At 38.4% G+C, this 14,657-nt stretch overlaps 1 protein-coding gene across 9 annotated transcripts; it reads right to left on the bottom strand.

Moving 5' to 3' along the window:
- Positions 1 to 1,307: 1,307 nt before the first annotated feature.
- On the bottom strand, positions 1,308 to 9,086 carry DNAAF4 (dynein axonemal assembly factor 4). Of its 9 annotated transcripts, none has more exons than XM_085514988.1 (10): positions 9,018 to 9,086; positions 7,609 to 7,756; positions 6,809 to 6,942; positions 6,248 to 6,488; positions 5,364 to 5,509; positions 4,709 to 4,818; positions 3,872 to 4,025; positions 3,164 to 3,269; positions 2,319 to 2,378; positions 1,308 to 1,738 (listed from the first exon to the last, which is right to left on the bottom strand). In XM_085514988.1, exons 1-10 carry the CDS (start codon positions 9,048 to 9,050, stop codon positions 1,629 to 1,631), a joined length of 1,242 nt encoding a protein of 413 aa, XP_085371114.1. In that variant the 5' UTR covers positions 9,051 to 9,086; the 3' UTR covers positions 1,308 to 1,628. The 9 variants fall into 9 exon arrangements, with proteins under 9 accessions (XP_085371114.1, XP_085371115.1, XP_085371112.1 ...); XM_085514989.1 differs by lacking the exon at positions 9,018 to 9,086 and adding an exon at positions 8,496 to 8,737; XM_085514986.1 differs by lacking the exon at positions 9,018 to 9,086 and adding an exon at positions 8,232 to 8,370.
- Between the last annotated feature and the right edge of the window lie 5,571 nt (positions 9,087 to 14,657).

The following is a 14,657-nucleotide window of genomic DNA, read 5'->3' on the forward strand; positions in this document are numbered from 1 at the left end:
CTTGCACAGCACTGACCACAAACATGAACCAATGTGAGATGTACGTGAAAGGCTGAGGGGAACCTGCTCCTTCAGCACGACGAGGGCTGCTGAGAAAGTGTCTGAGTCCCAAGAAAAAGAACACATCTCCTCACCCTCCTGCCTGCACAAAGCCCTGGAGCCCAGCAGTTCTAGCAAGGGAACTGCATCTATTTCACAGCAGTAGAAAAAGGCACCTGTCTACATCAGAATCACAGAATGACCCGGGTTGGAAGGGACCTCAAGGATCATGTAGTTCCAACACCCCTGCCTAGCAGGGCCACCAAAAAACAGCCTTAAGGAGCTGTAGCAAATCACTACGATACAAAGAGTTGATATGGATGTGCACAGGTGATTCTTACAGACTCCGAATCCAAACCAGAGAATTAGAGACTTAAAGCCAGTACCTGCTTCTTCCATCTTCCTCCTCTCAACAAGGACTCCTTATCTTAACCCTCTCTTCACCTCAGTAATTACATGAAAGAAAGCTGCCGTATTTTTGCAAGTATAGTATTACACTTAACTGAGGCACTGCCCTCCTTTCAGTTGCTGTGAATGAAGCCTTCACACCTCCCTGCCCTGCAATACAGTGCTATCTATCTGTAGATAAGATGGCAGCTATCCCTGGCATTACTGACTCAGCTCAGCACAACTCCCAAGGCTCTAGGTCAAATATCTGGAAGCAACACCTGCCACCCTCCTCCTTGTTTCAACGGCATAAAAACAGCACAGAATATCATATCTACAGAGATATTTGTACATTCTTTCTCAATTATCTTGTTCAGTCAGCCCAAATAAATGATACAAAAGAGCCTGCAAATATTTCAAGTATGTGGCTGTTAAAAAGGAGCACCCTATACAACATAAAATCTACCTCGTCATTTCAGGTGGAGATTATCTAAACTGGGTGTCTGAATTAGAATGCTTGAATTCACTGTCTTAGTTTCAGATATATCAAGCTCTATGAGCACAAAGAAAAGAGGAAAGAACATAAAAAAGAGCCTTCAGACTGCAGCAGGAATCATGAGTGCTCAACAGGCACAATAATTCAGACTATTTAATTCTACATCATCTATGTCAGGATTACTAAAAATAAATATTTCCTACTGCAAATCCATATAAATGTATGAAATTACTAAACTTGTATTTCATAGACTTCACAAGAGATACTTTCACTAGTATCCGAGCACAGATAACTGCTTTGTCTTTAGTGAAGGACAGGATGAGAAGTTCAGTGCTGCCTACAGGGAACTACTGAAGCTGAAAACTCACTGTCTCAATTCAGTGGATACTTCCAGACAAATAATTTATTTGGCTGTAAGAACCTTTAAATCAAATACAAAAGGTATGTTTTATTATTCAGCCCAACACATACGCCACAGAAGGAAAAACTGGACAACCTGGTATCAAAATGATATATGGCATTTATAATTGCATTTGTTATAGTACTATGCTTGCCAAAAATAACTCATATATCCCATATTTTATAAATTCATCAGGTATTCCAAAAGAAGCAAAATAAGTCTAGTTAACAACATACTGAAGACAATATGAACTAAGCCTTCCTCTGAGGCCCTCAAAAGGCACCCCTACAAAAAGCTCCTTTATTTTCAAGAATTTTGCACTGTTCCTTGAATTGTGTGTCGAATCTTCTCTGCATCTTTTTCTATAGCTTTATTTTTAGGATCAATCTTGAGAGCTGCTTCATAATCCTGGAGACCTAACATCAATACATTAATAAGAGTGTCAGTTGTTAATGCAAGAATCTTTAGCAACTGACTGGAAATAAATGTTCCCCATCTGACTGTATAAAGCATGCTCTGGAAATTTGCTATTGAGCAAAACAGATCAGAACAACAACAGGATTAACTGCTGTCAGTACATTAAACCTTGTTCCTATTACTTCTAGAAATATTTTAATGGAAACATTACTGCTACACAAACATTTCAGATCCTGAAACACCAAGAGAGACCCGCTTCATTCATACGTATGTGTCTATACACACACACAGAGGTCAACTAACTTTGCCTAACTTAGGTTTTCTTCAGCCTAAAGACTTTTCACAGGGTAGGGCTTCTACCTGCAGACTATTTTACAATTGTTCTACGTGTGCCATTCAGTTAATAAACATACAAATGAGCACAACAGCCTAATCAAATGGCTTCTATGTCAGACAAAATTGTAACACAGGCATACTGGGTGAAGGAATTACAGATGAGGGGAGTTCAAGAGTGTTCTGCAGCAGATAGAAAATTTGACTAACAGAATGAAAGCACATGAACACAAGAAAAATACCCACGTGCTGTGAATAAGATAGCTTGAAGATATGAGAAAAGGAAGTAGTCCTCATTAGGTTTTCCTGTGCAAGTGAAACCACAAGGAAGTGACAAAGGGATTCATGGATAAGAAAAGATAACAGCTGGGAAAAGCTCTGTGTATACAATTTGAACATTCTTTACTTCCTATTATCATCTTTCCCTTTTAACTTTGCCTCACAAAGCCAAGGGACACATAACTCATATCTGTAAAGAGATGACACATACTTGATAAACATCTTTTGGGTCAATACGGATTTCATATACAAAGACATGTTACTACAAAGTTCACAAACAAGTATTTTAGGAATATGTCAGGTTATTTTAAGTTCAAGTGTTCCATAGTTGCTAATGCACTATACTCAAAATCAGTATAATGTTGTCTCGTGAGCAGCTGAACTACTGGAACCTGGTTTCACATCAGTCTGCTTCACATTCACATCTGAATGCTTCCTAATTTGAAAATCTCACTTCTGACCTCTTATTTCACTTCACACTAATACCCTCCATGGCCAGCAGCTTGGTACAGTCAAGAGCTGGCTGCAATGCACAGAAAGAATGACTACCCAATGGACCAAAGCGAAGGTGATACAAAACTCACTAAAGCCTTTTCCTCAAGTAAACTGATGTGTACTCCATAAAGCAGAAGTATAATCAATTTCTGACAACTTAAGTAAAGATTTTTAAAAAACAGTGGGACTGCAATTAGTCAGTAAATTGTCCTTCCTGAAAAAAAAACAAAGGTGTGAGCAGTCTCACTGAGCTAAACTAATTACTCAGTTGTCAGAATGGGTCCATGTGGATGTGTTCACAGAGATCAAGGTCTTACCTTCAGCATACAGCTCCAGCTGACAAAAGGCTGTGCCACGTCTCACATATGCTTTTACTCGAGCATTCTCATTATCAGGAACAGGTGGTGTTAGCAATTCTAGGGCCTTCACAAATGAAAACACCAAAAATAGTTAGAGGTAGATTTTCCATAATTTTGTTTAGTTTCTTTTTTTTGCTTGTTTGTTTGGGGGTGGGTCTTGTTTGTTTAATTTATACATATTCTTTTCACTTAATAAATAACAACGGAAATGTAACTATGGCCTACATAACTCATTAGGATTTCTATCAGTCATCCTGCAGTTTGATAAATATATTATCACTGCCATAGTTAATATATAGAGATGGTGCAGCCCTTACTGAAAAATGTCTGGTACTGTAAAGGTGTCTTCCTTACCACTACAATCACCTCTTCTTTCTTCACACCAAATGAAGAACATCTCAATACAACACAGCAGGTATTTGTGCATATTCAGTACCCTTTGTGCTCCAAGTTGGTAGTTTTGTTTTAATCCCTACAATATTCCTATGATATTTTACCAGTAAAGAAGCATGTACCAAGTCAGCTGGCTTCATTATATCAATTCTGAATTTAAAAATTGTGAATAACACTATCACATTTTTAAAAGATCTTCTTGAGACAGAAGTATTGCAGTAACAAATCACAGCTGCGTATAAGACAGTAGTCTGAGGATCCATACATTTATACCTTAGAGGAATCTTCAATGGCTTTGTGTAAATTTCTCAGCTTCAGATGGCAAGCAGCACGATTCAAGTACAGCTGTGGAAGCTTATTGTTTAGCCGGACTGCAAGGTTATATGCATTTACCGCTGCAAGATAGTCTCCTGCTGCAAACATTTTGCTAAGCATAAAGCAAGAAGTGAAACATGATTTGAAAAGGTAACGCATCACAAAACAAATATCTACTTATCAATAAGAATTTAGCAAAAATTGAGGATTAAACAGATTTCATTGGTCATTTATAGCCTTTTCTGAGAACTTAATGCTCAGAATGTCAAACAACTCTCAGAACATTGCATATTGTCCATGCTTTGCAAAGCATCATGTCTATGCTTAAAAGCAGTACATATCGCTAAAAAGTGGACACATCTATGCAGACACATGACCAATTTTAAAAGAGATACATCAGATTATGATTATCTAATCAAAACTCCCTGTGTAACACAGCTACATAAACATACCAATAGTTTTATCAAATTCCTAATGCTTGTTTCAGACAGGTGTTTAACCTCTGGGTAAGTACAAGTGACAGGAAATCACCTAGGTATAATATTCCACTAATTGACCTGTCCTCAGTATGAAAATGTGCTGTATTTGTTTATGATTTTGTTCATGAATTTGCTTCAGCAATTTCATCTCTTTCTATGAGATTAAAATCCCTTAAGCTACCAATAAATTCTTCACTGTGCAGACATTCCTCACCTGTGTTTAGAATAAACAGAAAATATCACAATTATACATAAGACAAACACAATGAAACTAATATTTCATTTTAAATAAATCTTCATACGGAATCTAACTCACTTTCCCTTGTCCTTTAACCAATCTGGATTCTTCTCCTCTTCTTTTAAATCTTCCAGCTCAGACAAATCAGCACTTATTGTCCTTCGAGCTTCTGCCTGTTTTTGTAGCCACTTTAAATAGACAATTTGCAAGTATTATTTCTGAAGGAAAAATTAAATCTTGTTCTTATTTGCTCATTCAGTCCTACTGAAATAATTCTATTTGCCTCCTATCTTGGACACAGTTAAATATTTAATAATTTAAGACAGGAACAATTTCCTATTTTCCCAAAATATTTTATTGCTACATGAGAAGTAAGGTTACTGCAGTATTAATACCTATTAAATAAAGCTCAGGAGAGCTTTACTGTGAGTAGTAAGCTTTAGAGAGTTCTTTTTTAAGACATAACTTAATGAGTATTAAATGTAAGAGCAAATAAATTTCAAACTTTGTTAATTGTGGAATTCAATATCGCAGATTTTTAATTAAAAATAAGAATGTTATTTATCTGCACAATGTACTGCAAAAAGTATGTAAATCTTTAGGTAAGACTGTATTCTTTTGGAAGATAAGAATAGTCCACAGGTGACGTTTTTGCCAACTTCCTGAATAAAGAGTAAATAGTTTGCCATCCTGGAAGATAAGAGCAGTACCACACAAACAGACCAATCCCTACCTCTTCCTCTTCTGCTACACGAGACTCTCGTAGAGCTGTAGGAAAAACTCGTGGTGTGAAGTTGATTTTAATTGTACCAGCAGATCGAGGAGCTGGTAACTGCTCTTCTTTTAAATTCTCTGAAAAGATACTATGGGAACCATGACCTACAAAAAGAATTAAAGTACCAGAATTGAAAAGTGAAGGAAAAGGGATTATCTTTCTGTTTTTCTACCAAATTCCAAAATAAACCTAATCTAGAAATTCTGGTTATCAGAAATAAGCCTTCAGGAAAGTTGGGACTTATTCTATTGAGGGAAAGTTTCAAGCAGCATTTGTTCTTGCTGCTAAGCATGCAATCTATAACTGACACTACACTACCTGTCAGAAATGAATTATTTTAATGCACGCTTTCACTCACGTGACTCTCTAGTGGGGCAAGCATAAGACCTAAAACTAATCTTACCAAACAATACAAACAAAACCAAAAGGAACAAATTTTTTGTTGGCTTAGTTCCTTATTGGCTCTCTGAAGGACCAAGGCATGGGAGAGTGAAATGAGCATGCTTATCTCTATGAAAAATGGCAGTTAGACACTCCAGTGGTAGCATGAACTCCACCCTCAGAAAGTTTGCATTACACTGTTTGAAAGACTTTCTGTTCTATTTCGCTAAAGCCTACAACAAAACTTGGCTGGTGTTTCCAAAAACTTAAATGTGAGCTAAGAACTCACTCACTTTAGCTCAATGAATTGCAAGAAAATAAAGACACAAAAGTAACTGCAAACTAAAAAAAAAAAGAGTTCAGTACAGTAGAGACAAAGATAAAAAATGAACCAGAAACATCTAGGAATAAAGTTATATCCACATTGTGCAGAATGTTAAAATATATCTCAATAACACAACCTCTTGTATCTTTGAGTTTGGTCTTAGAAATTCCTTCATTTGAAATTCCAGTTTTGTTTACTTTTTCCCTTTTCTTCTCCTTTAGTTGCTCTACTTCTTCATGCAGTTCCCCTTCATTTTGTACCCTCTTTTGTTTCTCATCATCTTTTTGTTGACTTCTCCATAGCTCCAACTCCTTAGTGACTTTCTGTCTCTCCTCTTCTTTCAGACCTTCAATTCTTTTTCTTTCTGCTTCTTCTAGCTGTGTGAATGATAGAACTATGAGATACACAACACTCAATAATAAGATAACTGAGTAAAATGTGTCATTGTTTTTGCCAGTTTCATACCCCAAGCACATCATCATCATCATCATCATCAAGAGCCCACAGGCAAAGTTATAAAAAATGCTTAAAAATGACTGTGACAGTAATTGTGATGATGAGCAGTAAACTGTGACTAGCTTTTAAAACTCACCACTGAAATAAACATGAGTACTTGGACATTTAACCAACCAGCTCCCAGGTTAGCCGGCAGACAGTTACATCCATGTCTTGGATATCGAGTTCCTTCTACATTTACCTTCATTGTAGCCTCCAAAGCATACTTCTTATGTTCCTGTTTAGTAACTTTTTTTGCTTCTGTCTCCTCTTTTGCCTTTTCTTGTGCTCTTAGAACAGCATTTTCTCTCAGGTGTTGCAGTTCCTCCTTGTTAACTTAAATAAACAAAAACTGTTCACTAATTCAGGTCTGAAATTCTACTGTGATTTACCACTTGCACAGAAACAAGATTCCTCTCTTTCACTTTGCCCTAGAAAACGCAACGCTTCCAGCTCCACAAAGGAGTTTTCATCAAGCCCATCTCCAAACACCAAAATCAAAGACTCGCGAACACACAGAGTTAGTTTCATAAGAAACATTATTTGTCTGTTCTGCTGTACTTTCTATTTTAACAATAAACAAGGTTTAATTTAGTAGACATGCAGCTGCAGGTTACACATTTTTAATTATGATTTGTAAAGTTAGAGCGCAGAACTCTTTTTTTCCCCCTAAATTGGCTTTTCTAGTAATTTCTCTACACAGAACCAGCATTTCAACCCCAGAGGTCGGTCAACATGGAACTGGCAACACCACAAATATCACCTAAAATTTCCTATGAATGAGTGAGAGGTGACCCAGAGAAAAACAAGAGGTATAATGTCCCCATCTGACATCCACACTGTTCAGTGACAGATGACAATTCCTGCACTTTCTGAAGCCGTAAAGGTAACATTTATCTATATCAAATAACACAATTAGAAAAGCAGCAAAGCCACAGAAAAGAGTTTTCACACAGCTTGGGTTCTTTACACGCAATCTGCTTTTCCCAGCAGAGAACTTACCATCTGCTACAGTCAGGGACTCCCACATGGACGCTTCTTTTTTATACAAAGTGAAGAAGACGATTCCATTGCCGATCTTTGCTGTGCTATTTGTCTCATCAATCGGAGCATATAAAATAGCCTCAAATAAAAAGGGAGGGACGCTTACCTATAAAAACACAGTTAGCAAACACATACTAATAAATGAATTCTTATTTCATTCCTGGGTGTTCCAAGTACTCAACACTCAGGCAACAAGTGCTACTCAGCCAGCTGATTAGCTTAGCACGCCCAACCGAGGTTTTATAACAGCCGGACCAGATAAGAGACCCAAACAGTGTGTTCTTCAGCACCTGAATAGAAATAGCAGACCTCGAGTTTATCATTATAAGTCACAGTATAAGCAGAAGCTTACACAAAAGGCAAGGCAGGTGCTGGCATTATTAGTTGGACCAGTGACACGGCAGCCTAGGGAATAGGTACTATTATAGGGAAACATACTAGGGAATAGGTACTAACAGCTCGCTGCACGTAATGGGACAGCAGAGCCTAACGTTTGTAAGAGACCGCAAAATCAGCAGCGCTGAACGCGTGCTTTTCAACGGAGCAGCGCCGAGCCGCAGCCCTGCTGCCCTGCCGCCCACCTTCAGGTACCGCTCGGTGCAGAAGATGTTGGCGGCGGTGACCCGCAGGCCGCGCACGGGCAGCGAGAGGTACACGGCCGTGCCGCTCTGCCGCCAGCTGTGCTCCCGCAGCCACAGCGGCATGGCGCCGGGCGTTGCTAGGGAAGGCCGAGCGCTTCCGGGGCCCGTAACCCAACGGATCCCGGGCGGAGCGGAGCGCCGCAGGGTGGGGGTGAAGGGCCGCAGAACTCAGCGAGGGGGGTGCGATCTCAGCCCGTTACTCACCGAGACACGGAGCTGGTGTGGATTCCGTCAGTCACACCCGAGCAGGGAACGATGGAAGTTCCCTGTTCCAAAGTTACTTGGAACTACTTGGAAAAATCCAAAAGAACCATAAAGGGAATGAGTGAGTGTGTGTGTGTGTGTGTGTGTGTGTGTGTGTGTGTACATATGTGCACACGTTCCTAATGTGACTGTATTCTGAAGGAGTGATCAGATGCCAGTGGTTCATACTATGAGCTCACTACCGCTCTCAGCACAACATAGATACTGCAGGGGTTTAGAAACCTTTTTCAGAGAAAGAAATCCATCATAATTGATGTGATCTCTGGGTTATTTTCCACCTTCATTCACCAAGATCAGTATCATCACGGTGAATGCTTGCATGAACGGGAATCTGAGATATGAATTAAGATCCTCATTCCAAGAGCATTCAAAAGTACAAGCAAAACAAGATCTGACTGCAAGACAACATGCTTTATGTATTCTTACCACACATAACCCTGTCCAAAGATAACAAAGTCTTACATTTGCTGAGGGCCGGCTTTCTGCTTTTCTCATCCAGGTGTCATTTTTACTTCAGTCACAGAGAATACACTGAAATGAAGCAGCTTGTTATTTATGCCTGCCAGAAATAACAAATTTATACACAATTTACAACACAGGCCACAGTTACACTTACCAGTATTTGATGTTCTCAAATTACACAAAATAGTTCCAGTACCTTACATTTATACCTGTTTACTTAAATACCAGATCTCCAATGCCAAGCTCCGTACTTCCCTTGTAGAAGATATAATAGAAGTCACTAACTAACACATTCCTAGGTGAAAGTAGCAGACTGAGGTGCTACAGCACACAAAAGGGACTCAGAAATCAATGGTCACAGGTCAATTCAGAATCTTCTGTTGGTAATAACTTACCAGACAAAAGTGCAGAAACATCTCATGGAAAACTTAGATTCTTATTTCCTGTACTTTATAGGACAGAGGCTTGTAGTTCAGACAAATCTTAATATTACTCTGGATCCTCTAGCTGCCAATACATACATATCTTGCAGGGGTTTGCTTCCACCTAATGGCTTCAGAAGCTTTAAACTTTCCTTTTACGCATTCTTATTATAATTTAATAAATACCTTCTCCCTCCCCTCCCCCCCCCACACCCCTCTTCTAAGTTCTCTCCCATTTCTCTCATCCCTTCACATTTTGAGAAGAGCAGGCACATTTTTTGAGATGCTTTTTATTCCATGAAGTGCTTTCAGTGTGTGGTTTGGGACCACCCATAGCACTGCTTATAAACATCACAGGTAAGGTATTCATTTCCTGCATGTTAGCGATGGCATTTCAGGAAAAAAAAAATAGTAATGGCTCAGTAAGAACTTTATTAATTAGAATAAATAATTATTTGCATAATCTCTTTCCCAAAGTGAAAAGCTCTGCAATTTCATACAGCCAAATGGTGCCTTCGCATTTCTTCCCATCTTTTAATAAATAGAAGGGATTTATCGTATAAGACCTTTACTAATCTGCTTTGAAGTTAGTTCAGATTAATGCCTCTACAGGACAGCAGCTCTCTCCAACAGAAACAGGAGCTGCCTTTTCCAAATGGACACAGTGGCTTGCAGGGTTACGCCCAATCCAAATGCATTCTCACAGGCAAAACATTCAGAGTTCACTTATGCATTACATCATCTTCATAAAATCGACACAAAATTACCCCCAAAAACAAACAAACTAAAACAAACCCCCACCTTCTTTATTTTAAAAGAAACTTAAACCAGACAACAGAAAGCAACAAAGTTGCATACAGTGCTGGACAAAATCTATCATATACATTTTCCAAGAACACTTGATTCAGATTCTGATGTATGTTCTTCTAAAGGGGCAAATATTACATCTTTATTAACAGCAAAAGAAGTCAACAATCAGTTCATGTTTTGCACTGCTCAGATAGCCATGGATTGGTAACTTGCCATTTTCAACTCATCTTTAGCTCTAAAAAGAAGGGAGACACAAAAAAATTCCAAGTCAGAAAGCCCCTAAACAACACAGTGTCTGCTCTAAGGGCCGTATATAAAAGCCTCGAGGAGAGAATGTCCTTCAAGTAAGAATTCCTCAGCAGCAGCTACCTATCATTTCACATTTCAGGGAAAAAAAAGAAAAAAAAGAAAAAAGGCAAAAAGAAAGAAAGAAAGAAACCCCAAATATATTAAAAGCTTGCCCTCCTTAAATTACGTGGGAGTTCAGATGATAGAAGTCTCTAGAAAGGCAACAACTCTTATGACTCCAGCCCTGAACTGTCTCCAGAACAGCAATTCCTGAAAGACAGTGCACAAAGCTGTGAGGAACAAGGTGGGGCTGGATCAGAATTATTCTGAGGCTGACAGTTGTTTGAACATGAATAGGAAAAATTCATCATGTACAGTAAGCAACATAAACATGGGTGTTTCCTGTGATCATAAGCCATGTCTGAAACAGGTAACTGAGACACTGAGTACTTTAAGCTAGAAAGGGTCTGAACACGGTTCAGCATTAATTACCTCAGAAGTGATGATACACAATGCTAAAGCACTGAAGAAAGCTCTTGATATCTATGTAAAGCAACAAGGAATTGGAGGCATTCCATCCAAAAAGTGAAGGTGCATCACAAAAGATGAAGTGTAGGTCTGTTATATTGCCTTAAAGGTTCTGCTAAGTACACTTTATTTTCCAATTTTAAGGAAGAGTCTGTTCTAATACAGAAAGCTTCAGACAAAATGCAGTAATTGCAGGATAGAGCACATCCAGTTCTACATCTTCCTGCATGTATCTAATCATATCCATTTGATTAAAAAATATATTAAAACCACATGGTTTATAAACTAAGTAAAGAGTGTTGGAACAGGATTTTCACACCCATGAGCTCACTACCAAATGTTCATCCATTTGTCATTGGATAATACTATGGACTTCATTTTAACAGGATGACAATGTACATAAACCTGACATTATGTTCTGAAATGTAGTCAGTTTTAATTATCACTAATTGCCACCATCTATCATACCTCATTCAATGCAAGACACCAGGCCAGCTACCAATCCAAAAACAATTATGTTTCACATACTTCACAGAGTAGCTTCAAACACATCATGATATGAAATAATTTGTATTACATAGTAATTTAATCCCCAGCCACAGGGTTAATGTTGGACATAGTCTGGAAACTTTTTTCCAATTTGAATTACATACATTAACTTTGCCACACGCCACAGCACTAATGCATGTATTACTTCAGACATGCTCTAATTTAAAATTGAAACAAACAAAAAAGTGTTGCAAAAATACATGTCACCAATGTGGAACACATTCAGAATTGTATAAAAGTACTGAACCGATATTCCCAAAACAGGTATATTTAAGCAGTACATAAGGAAAGATTAGTTTTAATATGAAACAGTCATTTAAGTCACATACAACATGATAAGAAGCATAGCTTCCTCTTCTGAAAATGTTACATCAATAGTTTTACTGGCAGGCAATGTTTATATATAATGGGAGGACTATATTTAATGCAGATGTATTGTTGTATGAATCAAGACAAATTTTAAAGAGGTGCTACATTTAATACCTTTGATTCTGTAAAACCTCCCAAACCATAGAAAGCATTTCACTTATAAACATCATGGGCTGAGAACTGCAAGCACTTTGAAGCGTTCCCAACTTCATGCTTGCAGTTCCATTGACTTCACTGCACGCTTGAAGTTAAGCCTGAAAACTGTACCTTAAGAATTGGTTATAAGACCCCCCAAAAAATTCAGGTCATAAAGTAAATTCATGCTTGAGCAGCCCCCAGAATTATATTTTTTGTTTTAAACAGAGGGGAAAAAAAAAAAAAGAAAAAAAAAACTTTATTGCTTTTCTTTTGTCTCTTTCATCTCAAGATCTCAAATATTAACTAGGCCCCTGAACACACGGAGGAAATAATCATTAGTTCAGCCTTCTGAAAGAAGAGATTGAGGTGCAGCCAACCTGCTTGTTACACACTGTAGAAGCGATCAATAAACCAGCCAGAAGCAGGATTTGTGTTACCTACTCCCCAGCCTATACGCAGCACTGTCACTGACCCTGACACCAATAAAGCATTTCAAAAAGCAAATTGTGTATTTTCTCATTTAAAACTGGTCTCTGGCCAAAACTAAGTACCAATCCAATTCACACCTATTTATTTCAGTCTAGGGAAAGAAAAAACATTTTCAGCAGTGTGAGCTGCATTTCTGAGCACGACAAGAAAGAAAGCCTGGGCTGCATCAAAGAGGAGCGGCCAACTGGGGGAAGAAGGAGATTGTTCCCCATGGCTTTGCTCTCATGAGGCTGCACCCGGATTAGCACCCAGACCCAGGGCCCCAAGCACAGGAGGGATGTGGAGCAGGATCCAGAGGCAGGGCACAATGATGATCGGGCCTGAATGCTGCTCCTATGCAGAAAGGCTGAGGGAATTGGAGCTTGGAGGAAGGCTCTAGGTAGATCTCATTGGGGCCTTCCAGTTAGATCTCATAGGGGTGTGACTTTTTACATGGTCTAATAGTGACAGAACAAGGGGGAATGGCTTTGAACTAAAAGAGACAAGATTTAGGTTAGATGTTAAGAGGAAATTCTTTCCTCAGAAAGGTGAGGTGCTGGAATGGGCTGCCCAAAGGAGTTGGGAACGTTCCACCTCTAGATACATTCAAGGCCAGGTTGGATGGAGCACTGTGCAGCCTGATCTGGTGAGGGCAACCCTGCCCATGGCAGGTTGGAACGAAATCATCTTTAAAGACCTCTCCAACCTAAGCCATTCCATGATGGTTCTATGATACCATTTAAAAAGGACGCAAGCATTTCCCACAAAAACATAAAGGTTTGTTAGATCTACAGAATCTTTGTAATATTTTGGTATGCAACATCAATACAGTCTAAATCACTAATAACAAAAGAATCACATGATAGCTCAATACAAACTGTTTCATGTAGAGTATTACAAAAAACTTCACCTATTCTAACCAGCCCTCCCTCCCTCCCACCCTTCTATAACTAATTTCTAACTCTAACCAGCTGACACTTTTCTAGTTCCTTACTAATAAAACACAATTGCTGTTTTTCCTGTGCATACTTGAACTACTACTAGTCAATACATGCAGAGAAAAACAAAGTATAATCCTGTCTCTAGGCAGAAAGTCCAAGGATGCCAAGAGCATAACAGTAGGTTAAACATATAGGCCAGAAGAGTTTTTGAGATCCTAATCTGTCCCATCTGTATAATCAGAATGATAACAAGTTTGATTTTGTTGTTTGTTATTTAATGTTTTTAAACTGGCATTTGCTAATGCTTTGGATTTGCAGGTTAATACACACAGTAAATTCAGTGGGACACAAACCCAACATGGTACCCAGTTTAGAAAATAAGAGAAATGTTTCACAAGTTGTTTCACAAGTATATTATTTAAGGCCTTTCAACGTTATATTCCAGAAGAAGTTCATAAGAAGACTGTATTTAAATTCTAATATCTTGGTGACTAACAGAGAAAACACCTAACTTGAAATAGGATTGAGACAAGAGATTTCAAGAAATACACAGCAATTTTAAATAGTGTGTGCTCCAATGGGGTGTGAAAAGGTTATTTTGAACTACCAGCTTGGATAACAATACAACCAAAGGAGCTTCTGTTCAACTTTCAGTCACTGAGCAAAATTTTGATGTCACGTCCATTGCTCTAAGGCTGCACTACAAACTTCACAATGTAAATTCCCATAGAAATGGAACAAATCTGTATCAGCAAGATTTGCTTGTTCAGCTTTTTTAGTTTTTGTGTTGGTCTGCAGTTCATTTTTTAAACATCACACCCCTAACAAAACACGTCTCTGTCAAAAATAAAGCAAGTAGCACTGAAAACAGAAGCCCTGGATCTGCCTTACACTTTCTTTACAACTTGATAAAGGAAGTCCTTAAGATAAGAACTATGTAATTTACACTTGAGATATTGCCTCCTTTTTCCTGATGAGAGGCACTATAAAAGGGAAGGGGAATACTATACTTCTCCAATAAAAGGGTATATAAAATTTTTCAGTATTAAAATAAAAGAAAGACAGTTATGTACATCTGCAGAGTATCTCTCAGGACAGTACAACATTAGAGCTAATTTAAAATCAAA

Source organism: Coturnix japonica, chromosome 14 (genome assembly GCF_054131305.1).
Source record: "Coturnix japonica strain WE chromosome 14, WE-NBRP24, whole genome shotgun sequence".
Taxonomy (NCBI): domain Eukaryota; kingdom Metazoa; phylum Chordata; class Aves; order Galliformes; family Phasianidae; genus Coturnix; species Coturnix japonica.